At 37.1% G+C, this 10,820-nt stretch overlaps 1 protein-coding gene across 1 annotated transcript; it reads right to left on the bottom strand.

Annotated features, from left to right (window-relative positions):
* Positions 1-548: 548 nt before the first annotated feature.
* LOC144704599 (uncharacterized) lies at positions 549-5,739 on the bottom strand. The gene is made up of 8 exons (XM_078577075.1): positions 5,352-5,739; positions 3,250-3,307; positions 2,634-2,714; positions 2,534-2,569; positions 2,176-2,412; positions 1,536-1,674; positions 806-1,413; positions 549-698 (listed from the first exon to the last, which is right to left on the bottom strand). The coding sequence occupies exons 1-7, from the start codon at positions 5,525-5,527 to the stop codon at positions 959-961; spliced, it is 1,182 nt and encodes a 393-aa protein (XP_078433201.1). The 5' UTR covers positions 5,528-5,739; the 3' UTR covers positions 549-698; positions 806-958.
* Between the last annotated feature and the right edge of the window lie 5,081 nt (positions 5,740-10,820).

Genomic DNA, 10,820 nt, shown 5'->3' with positions numbered 1-10,820 from the left:
GTTGCATTTTTATCGATTTATATCATCATTAGCATAACCATGATCAATTAGAAACCCTTAAAACATAATCACAAAACTCTGATGTATATCATTTTTATCTGTGATCGTTTGGATAGAATTCTGGGATGCATCTTGTATCAGCATGTGGCTCTGGTATGTTGAATTCTCATTGATGTTTACCCATAAGTTGTTCCATGATTAAGTAGTAACCCTCGTAATAAAATAGTTTTCAAATATGAACTTGTGTTACAAAACTAGAAAATTAGGATACGCATCATGTGTAACCATGTGCCTCTGACAAGCAGAACTCCTATCTAATTTTTTCCTTGAGCTTTTGATTGGTCAAGTAATAAAACTTCTCATAAAATAGCCATTATATCTGATCATTAGAAACATTATCAGAAATTAGGAGATGCATCAGGTGTGATCATGTGCCTCTGGTAAGTTGAACTTTCATCGATCCATGTCTAAATGATGATCCATGAACACTTAACAATCACCAAGAGACATGGTTACGGATGTTTGCTATTATTTTTTAAGCGAGGGAATTTAAACCAAACTAAGTATGTTAGATAGGTATCTCAAAAGCAGATGACATTACATTTCGTTTATGTATCGACATATTTACACTAGTTCATAGACAAAATATTGACATTAATCTCACAGGACGATGTTCATCTGGATGCCCAGCGAAGTCCCTGACAAGAGAAAAGAACAGATCTTCAGGCAATCAATCAGTTTCCACCCAAAAATGAAATTAAGAAAGCAACTACAATAAACGTGATAGATGTTTAGAGTGTCGAACCTGTTAGCTATCTAGTTCCCGAGCACGGTCAAAAATCTACATGCCTCACCTTTTGTTTCCTGTACAGTCCACTTTAAACTAGATTTCCAAGAAAACATCAATATACATAACTCTAGGCTGCAACAAAGAGATGAGATAACCCCTCATCTCTCTCTACATCCTGCAGCGACGAACACATTTGATGGGATTAAATGGGCCAGTCCGCCGAGAGAGCTTATTTGGCTTGATGTCCCATCCTTCAATGTTCTTGGGCACACAAACGTCAAACAACATCTGCCCAAGAACACTGTTAGGGTTCATAGCAGGAGGGTTTTGTAGGTGGAAATATCCCCCTTTTTGTTCTTCCTGAACTGAGCTTCCAGCGCCATTGCCCTCTTTCGACTCGAGATAGCCCATTGAACTTGGGAGGAAGAAATGGTCACTTGGACGGGTTGCCACCCTTCTGAAACTCTCATTGGAGCAAGCAGCTGCCCTGTGTAGGTCAAATATTGACTCTGTTATCTGGTCAACGCTGTTGTGCTGAGCTCTCTGAGAGTGGAACAACACTGCCTTGCCCAGCAGCTCAAAAACTGCAGAACTATATTCTTCTGGATGGTGATCATAGTGCCCTGCGCCAGAACAAGTTATAAGGATGAGTCTTATTCAAGAAAAAGTATCATTGATTGATAAAGTCAATTAATGACACCTAATTTTGGGTAAATGGGTAGAGCACAGGATTTAAGATCTATACCTAAATGGGGAGAAGACTTCCATAAAACGAGCTTCACATCACCACCGTTCTCTCTAAGATGCTGGGTGAAATTGCACACAATTTGGCGGGGAGCGAGTTCATCATTCTCTGAGGACAAAATGAGAATCGGCCCCAACTTCTGCAAAGGCAATCAGAAATTAAATCAGGACATGACCAAAGAGACGAGCACACAACTCAATGCTACAAAGGGCTTTTAAAAATAAAAAATAATGGTTTATGTGGAGTGTTTGATAGAAACTAGCGTCTGCATATGATAACGAGTTTGCCAATAAATTCAAGTAGGAAGGACAGTGATGAACTGTTCATGTTGTCATCATCCTGGCGACAACGAATGACGATGATTTGTCATCGTCCTTGTGTCTTCGTCCGCCCGCCACAGACGAAACCTGGTGGAGGCCCTGCATAGGTCCACATCTAGAAAGGGGAATCTAATGGAAGAGCGAGAAATGTACAGAGAAGATAGAAAGATAAAGATGGTTACAATCCCGGATCGGTGGCAGAACCCCCTCTGGGAGGATCTGCCGATCTTAGAGGGCTAGAATTATTTAAAGGGAATTACAATAAAGTCGACATGATGGAAATACCCCCAATAGGGGTTGGGGATTATAACAGTCTTTACCGCAGAGGAGTGAAGCGTATGCCAGTAATCTGCCCGCTGCTCTTCAAATCTGCTGAGGAAAAGAGTGTCTAGACCAGATGTCACCATTTTTGCCATCCATGAAACTATTCTTCGTGGTTCAGATGCTCTGACTGAAGTTGAATGGAGGAATTGGGCGGCTAAGTCACTAGTGAAATCTATGGGACCGGAGTCGTATATTTGCCCCCAAATGCAGTCTTTAACCAATTGGCATTCATCCTGCATCAGACACAGAAGAAATCGACCCATCAGAACTTAACCCACAAAGAAATCGACCCATCTTGAACTGAAAATTGTATAACGGATTCATTGTGGGAAAAATCTGGACTGTTGCTTGTACCTGATCGAGCAATCCTTCATATTTTCCTTCGATTATCTGAGAATAAAACTGAAGGTTATCTCTGAGAGATGAATAATATGATGTGAAATGAAGGAAGTACCTGGAAGACCTTATACATGCATGCTTTTGGACCCCCAGAGAAGGCAGCGAATATAACTGGCCTTGGGGTGCGTCTTAACTCCTGTTCACGAAAGAGAACACGCATCAAAATTAAATAAGCACGGAAGAGAGGCTAATCATTAATTTGCGTAGAATATCCAAGGACATTGGTGAAGTGACTCGATTTCCTTAAATAAATTCAGAAAACGAAATCTATGGCAGACAGGTTAAAAAACAAGCCTTTCAATCAGGCTACTCTCCAAACATAAAGAGTACAAGCACCAGGAGGAATCATACTATTCTATGAACAAGAGCATAAAATATCCCTCGCTTCATATTATTGAACATGAGTTCGTTTTAAATCTGCAGCTAAGACTACAGTAAAATGAATACAATGCAATCAAGTTGTCTACCAGTCCAAATTTCCCTCAATTTTAAAAATATGGCTGTTATAGAATGACTTCATATCATACCAATACTTGATGCTTGTAAGTTATATCATAGAAAAGGAATATGACTTTTTTTACGCTATGGCTAAGCTAAAAAAGAATGGCCTGAATTTCTTTTAAAAAAAAAGAATGGCCACAAGTTGAATCCACCGAAAAAGGTAAAACTACCTTTGCCAGCTCAGAAAGAAGACTGCACGCTAAGGACGCAGCTCTCTCCGGAAAGAACCTGTATAATTACCAGGTGCCAGCATTATTATTAACCTATTTGATAAAAAACTAAATAATTGAAAGTTAACTTTACTTTAAATAAATAAAACAGCTTTATGCGATGTCTTATACAGTTGAACATTTTTGACAAGAATCTCAGCTGAACATAAAAGCATTATTTTCAGAATCTCAGCTGAACATGAAATGAATTATTAGAACAATTTGTTTTTGTGAAAAAAGTCAAGGAAGATCACCCAAGAGAAGTGATCAACCTGATGCTATTGAAATAGATGATTGGTCAATACACATAATGACTGAACACCTCCTTCACCGCTTTCTAAACCAGAATACCACAAGAGACTCCACGTTACAATAAACCTTAGGTTTTTTCCATGTTCTAAAAAGCAGTATTGAAAGGGCCACTAAGTACTAAATCTGTTCTAGCCACTTATCTTTTGCAGAGAAGTAAATTACGACTTTTCTAAAAGACATATACTATGAAAATATGCTAATTAATATTACAGAGAAAATATTCAGTAAAATAACATTAAGTTTACATCTTTAAAACCGTAAGTCCTTCAGAACCAGGGAGGAAAAATAGATGGTTACTTAATTACAATGAAAAAATCGCAAATGAAACAGCTCCCTAATTTCTCAAACTAAGATTGAACATTAAATAGGCCAAGAAAATAGGTGAAACAGCAATTAAAAGACGATTGGCATCCCAAGATGTTCAGAACCAAAAACAAATACGTAACTGATTTTACTTATCAACAACACGGAAGTTACCAAAACCAAAGAAGCTTCCTTGGGCTGGGAACAGAATATGTTAGAATTCAGTTTGAGTTGGCCCTTTGATCGTATGATAATGGATTTTTTTCATAATCATATCTGGGTCTAATCAGTCAGTTAAAGGCAGAAAAACTAACGACGAGAGTATTATATCTCCCCTATATGATCTACCCTTGCTGAGTTATTCCCCCTGTTGCCTCAATATTTAAGCTTCAATGTTCATAAAATACGATAAAAACCTCCTAATTCTAAGATATCTTAGCTAGGAAAAGGATTAGCCTCGTGTCATATGCTTTATCTCTGTAAAGTGTAATTTACACAGGTTTACTGAGGTTTCGGTTTACTAAGGTTTTGGTTTGTATAGGTCGTTGTCCAATCCCTCTTGCACTGTACAAGCCTCTTCAGAGCCTCCTATATCTTCGGTTCAAAGTGAGAACCATTAAATTCCTATTAGAAATAGTTCAATGCAGAGATACTTTGAAAGCCTAAATAAAGATATTCTCGTTCAAGATGAAGGTACCCCAGTGACCTAAAGCATAAATTAAGTACTAAAAAGGAAAGTTTCAAATGATGACATGTATAAACTGTAAGGACAACATATTACATGCGTCGCCATAAATATCTGAATGGTGAATGCCGCCTTCATATGCTAAAAATTATGAAGCATCATGAAGTCACATCAATTACAGTTCCAATAAATACTCCAGTGAATTCGTTGTATTCTGAAATTTAGGTCTTCTCTTTGAAGGATTTAAGTATCATAGCCCTACTTTCATTTTTTTAAAAGAATTATAGCCTTATTTCCGTTTTTTCACGAGGGCCAAAAGTGATTTAACAAAGTAGCCCTTCCTGGAAACGTAATATTTCAAGGGTAAAATACTATATCGCCACAAATGTTCCCAGTTTTTCAAGGGTAAAATATCATCTTCCTCTGAAAATAAAAAGCAGTTTCAAATTGAGACTATTTTTGGACAGAACATAAATAACTCAAATTAGCTCTTCAAATCACTTTTATCTGAACGACTTCAAAGTAATGAAAAATCAGCACAGAAATTGAAGGGAAAATAGAGAAAAACAATTAATATCATCTTGAATCCGCAACCATCACTCCATATAGAGTCAGGATGCATTAATTCACTTATTTTCGTCACAAAATCGCTTTTCTTCTTCAATCACGCACCAAACCCGTCGGCCAGAAGCAATTAAACATGCGATAAGACAGATGAGAACAAGAACAAACAGAACATTTCTGAGAACAGCAAATTACTCACATAGTAAGAAAATCAGCATGACAGACGATTGAATTCCACCCCCAAGATCCACAGAGCTCGATGTACTGCTTCATGATCTTTTCCTCGCCGGATGCCCACGCAAACACCACGACAATTCCTTCTGCTCTCTCCTCCTTCCTCCCCCAAAAGAACCGACCCCCTTCCCCCCACCACATCTCCTCTCAAAATCAAAATCAAACTGCAACCCAAGACAAAACCCACTTCGATTCCGCCGAAGAACACTAAAAATTATCGGATCATGCCGGGAAAGACTTCAAATTTGGGAATTGGAGGAAGAGGGGAGATGAAAACCTTGAAAATTTTCCCTTTTTCCCTCGTGGGTATGGCTCAATCCTGCTCTAGCGCAATTTCCTTTTTATATTTCTACGTAATTGTCGTTTCTGCAAGGCTCGTGGAGAGGATAGCTCCTCTTCTACTCTATCCTCCTCCTCGTAAATCCATTGTTTGTACCAAAATACCCTCATTCTATCTAGTAACTTGGTATTTTATATATGGGTATTTTTGTCATAACAAGATGTGCTCATTTATTCAGTACTTAAATCCAAATTTCGCCTCATTTCAGTAATATTTACGGTTTAAGGCATATTTTGATCTTACTTTATTCAGGCAAAAAAAATACAAAAATCTACTTTAAATCCAGACTAAATGTATTTTCAGCATTACTTACCCTTTGGTTTATTTAATACTCAATTGACTATATTAGGATTTTGCAGTGTATTAATTAATTGTTGGGATAAATTAAATGACAGAGCGTATAATCTGCTGATTGTTTTTTTGGCCAATAATAATAATAAATCGTCTTTAAATCCTTGACTAAAATATTTTCAGTGTTACTTACTCTTTTGATTTACTTAATTCTTTGTTGAGTATTTTAAGATTTTGCGACATATTTATCATTACTGAGAATCATTAAATGATTGAGAGTATTGTATGATGTTAGATTTATTCGGAGAATAATATAAAATTCTTCTTTAAATACCTAGATTAAAATACGTACAGTATTCTTTACTCCTTTGATTTGTTTAATGTTTCAATGTCTACTTTAAGATTTTGCAACATATTAATAATTATCCAAAATTATTAAATGATTCGAAGTATATTCTGCTGCTAGGTTTATTCGGCCGAATATTGTAGAAGAGTAATTTGTTTTTTATTGATACCAGTTCACATGTAAAACTTCTAGAAAAAATGAATATTTTCAATTAACCCAGAAACGTACTCAAAAAAATAGATAGATACATAGATGATGGAAAGAGAGGTAGAGAGAGATCGAGCCAGATATCGAGAGAAAAAGATAGAGACTGGTAGATAGAGAGAGAGAGGGGGGGGACAGAGATAGGGGAGGGAAGAGATATATATATATATATACAGATGATGGGACTTGGATAGATAGATTGGATGGGGAGAGGGGAGAGGGGGAGAGGGGGAGAGAGAGAGAGAGAGAGAGAGAGAGAGATAGAAAGAGAGACAGAGATAGAAAGAGAGAGACAGAGAAATAGAAAGAGAGAGACAGAGAAATAGAAAGAGTGGGGAAGGGGGGAAGATAGAGACAGGTAGGTATAAATAGAGAGGGGGGGAAGATAGAGACAGAGAGATAGAAAGAGAGAGAGGGGGGGAAGATAGAGACAGAGAGATAGAAAGAGAGAGAGGGGGGGAAGATAGAGACAGAGAGATAGAAATAGAGAGAGGGAGGAAAGATAGAGACAGATTGATAGAAAGATAGGACTGATAGATAAAAAGACAGAGAGGGAAAAAATAGACAGAAAGATAGAGAGAGAGAGAGAGATGCAGAGAGATACAGAGAGATAGGAAGAGAGAGAGGGGAAAGATAGGGATGGATAGATAGAAAGAGATATATATATATATGTGTGTGTGTAGAAAGAGAGATAAAGAGGCAAAGATAGGGATGGATAGATAAAAAGAGAGAGAGGGGGAAAGATAGGGATGGATAGATAGAAAGAGATAGAGATAGAGATAGAGAGAGACAGAGAGATAGATATATATATATATATATATATATATATATATATATATATATATATATGTAGAAAGAGATGCAGAGAGGGAAAGATAGGGTTTGATAGATAGAAAGAGAGAGAGAGAGAGAGGGAAAGATAGGGATGGATAGATAGAAAGAGAGAGAGAGGGAAAGATAGGGATGGATAGATAGAAAGAGAGACAGAGGGAAAGATAGGGATGGATAGATAGAAAGAGATATATATATATATAGAAAGAGAGAGAGAGGGAAGGTAGAGACAGAGACATAGAAAGAGAGATTTATATGTAGAAAGAGATAGTGAGAGGGAAAGATAGAGACAGAGGCATAAAAAGAGATATATATACATATATAGAAAGAAATAGAGACAGAGGCATAGAAAGAGATATATATACATATATAGAAAGAAATAGAGACAGAGGCATAGAAAGAGAGAGAGATATAGAAAGAGAAAGAGAGGGAAAGATAGAGACAGAGGTACAAAAAGAGATATATATATATAGAGAGAGAGAGAGAGAAAGAAGTAGAGACAGAGGCATGGAAAGAGAGAGAGATATAGAAAGAGAAAGAGAGGGAAAGATAGAGACAGAAAAATAGAGAGAGGCAGAGTGAGAACCAGAGAAAAAAAGAGAGAGCCGATGGAGAGAGAGACAGAGAGTGAACTTGATAGATAAAAGAGAGATAGACTGATAAAGTGAGAGCGACAGAGAAGGGGACGAGATAAAGACGAGACAAAGAGAGAGAAGATATAAAGACAGAGTGTAAGAGAGTGAGAGAAAGACTGATGGCTTAATCGACTGGATCAAGATCACACTGTGGACGATGATCCAATTAAAGAGTGTGGATTGACAAGTAATTGGTTTATGCGATTGATCAGATCGATCAACTGGACTCTATCAGTCCATTAAATGGTTTAAAATAAGCTCATCAATCAATTATCTGGGACCATTGACTATTAATTAGTCAATTGATTCATTCAATTAAAATTGATCCAATAAAAAATGTGTGAGAAAGGGAAAGAGAGGCATTAAGTATTATTTCACACACTTTGCTAGAATGTCCATCATATCAGGGATTTTTTTTTTAAATGAAAAATAACAAATCACTATCAATTGTATATCTGTACTTTAAAATGCTTCAAGGTTATATTTTCCTTCTAGAAAAGTTTATGGTAATTTTTAAGCAAAACCCATTTTATCCTATCGACATGGCGGTCTCCCCGAAAGTAAGCTTCAAAATGTCTCACTGAAATAATATTCACGTGTTTGAGAGAAGCTACTGCAGTTGATTGGTGGTGATGAACATAGTTTGTAATTCAGTCAAGACAATGCATCTATTGAAGAACATTTAGTATCTAATACTTTTTTTTTTATTCTTAAGCTCGTGACACTAACAGTGAAACATGTCTGCATTTGCCTAACAATTGCATACTCTAAATGCCTCTGCTCTATTGGGAGATGAATTTTCATTTAAAAGAGGGCAACAACTTTGGCATCTTATATTATCTTTACACTCATGACGATGAAGTGTTGGCCAAGAGAGGACTATTTCATGGATGTTCTGCGCAAAGGAAACTGGCCAGTGACAAGCAAGATCAGAAGTTTCAATTTAATACACTGGATCTAAAGTTCTTACAGTGTTTTACTTTCAAATCTTCAAAGTCTTGTAATTGTTGAGCAATTGAATTACTTATAAAAAATTGGAGTTGAAGCTTTTTTATAATTTAATTAATGAGGATTTTTTAATATAAATATATAGTAAATTATGTAATTAAATCCTCTGCATATATATCTTCTCAAGATTCATAATCTTGAATATTATTACAACAAAATAATAATTGAACAGTATTATGTTTTCACATTTTTCATTCTTTTATTTTTTACCCGTCCTTTGAAAAGTGTAGAGGAAACATGTTGCAATACTTTTAAACTAATCGACTATGTTAACAAAAATTAGGTTGTTTAATTCTAATTTAACTTCATTTACACAATCAATAAAATATCTAGTAATGCGTATAATTAATAATTTTGTTAATATCCTCCTAACATTTAACCATTTTTCAAACTGAATATAATGAGACTATTTGTCACATAAACTTTAATTTATTTAGCATGCATTTTTTGCAGTTTCATAATTTTCCTTTTATTTTGTTTATTTTTCACATTTTTCCTCCAAGGATCAGACAGGGCCGGACAATGCGGGGCTGTCTCTTGTCCAAGGTCATACCCAATCCCTACACTTAGGCCTCCAATGTAAAAATATTATACTCATTCAAATTTATGAAGAAACTAAACTATTATTTAAAAAATCAAAGTGTAGAACTAGTCGAAGCTAAGGTTTGTGGACGGATGACAAATGGGGCGAGACACAATCGCATAACTTATATCATGTTAACTCCTTAATCCTTATCATCTTGTGTTCAATTCCACGCCATTCTGTTCTGTCAGCAAATACATTTCAGGCAATTTATTTTGAATCATCCGTTACAGTCTCAGCTTAAAACAAAATAAAACTAAACGACAGGCCTTGTGACGATTGACTGAACAGAAGGCCGTTGAATCCCCTTCCGTCTGTCCCAAACCGGTGTAAGTCATCTATCCTCTACCTTGGTTCATGTTGGCCAGAGGCGTCAGTAGGCACAAGAAAGATAAAATGAAAAAATGAGAAGGGGAGAAAATTAAGATTTCAATGAAGGAATTTTTTAATGATACTGCATTTATAGTTCTGGATCATCCGGGACGTGGACTATGGACGGGACGGGATGAAGATCATGCCGTCTGACGTCCAGAATCAGTCCAGGGATGCGGACGGGATGTTTTTTTTTCATTTAAGACCTCAGGACGGGACGGTTTTTTCATTCAAGACCTCTGGACGGGACAGTTTTTTCGTCAGAGTGGACAAAAACCATTCCGTCAGTTCGTCTTGGGACAAATTTCCATCCCGATTTTCGTCCAACCTCGCGGGCGGGAGAGATAAAAAACCGTCACGTTCGCGTCCCTACACTAGTATAGTTCTGGATTGTTCGAATGGGACAGGACGAAAAAAATCAGTCTAGGGAGGCGGACGGGACGGGACGAAAAAATTAGTCCAGGGATGCAGACGGAACGGTTTTTCGTCTGAGACATCCGGACGGGACGGTTTTTGTCCGAGTGGACAAAACCGTCCTGTCCGTTCGTTTGGGGACGAATTTCCGTCCCAGTTTTCGTCCAACCTCGCAGACGGAACGTTTTTTCGTCATGGGACGAAACAGCCGTCCCGTCCGCGTCCCTGCACTATAGGTGGGGCCTAGGAACGAGACGGAACGAACTATACCATGGACGACATTTATCTCTTTCCGTCATCGAGTCCTATTACTCCAATTAACTCTTTTAAAAGGGTACGGTTGCAATAGCTTATTTTCTGAGGGGAGAATCTGGAAATACGAAGTTTACACCTATATATACATTATTTCC

Source organism: Wolffia australiana, chromosome 6 (assembly GCF_029677425.1).
Source record: "Wolffia australiana isolate 7733 chromosome 6, ASM2967742v1".
NCBI lineage: Eukaryota > Viridiplantae > Streptophyta > Magnoliopsida > Alismatales > Araceae > Wolffia > Wolffia australiana.
Note: the sequence above shows the minus strand (reverse complement) of the source record. Positions and strands in the feature narration are given on the sequence as shown.

Bases quoted from the DNA above. Each gene is read 5' to 3' on its own strand.
- LOC144704599 (XM_078577075.1), bottom strand. From the start codon at position 5,527: ATGTGGTGGGGGGAAGGGGGTCGGTTCTTTTGGGGGAGGAAGGAGGAG. The intron at 3,308-5,351 runs GTGAGTAATTTG...GTAATTATACAG, and splicing joins CATGCTGATTTTCTTACTAT to GTTCTTTCCGGAGAGAGCTG. The intron at 1,414-1,535 runs GTATAGATCTTA...GTTCTGGCGCAG, and splicing joins GAAGTCTTCTCCCCATTTAG to GGCACTATGATCACCATCCA.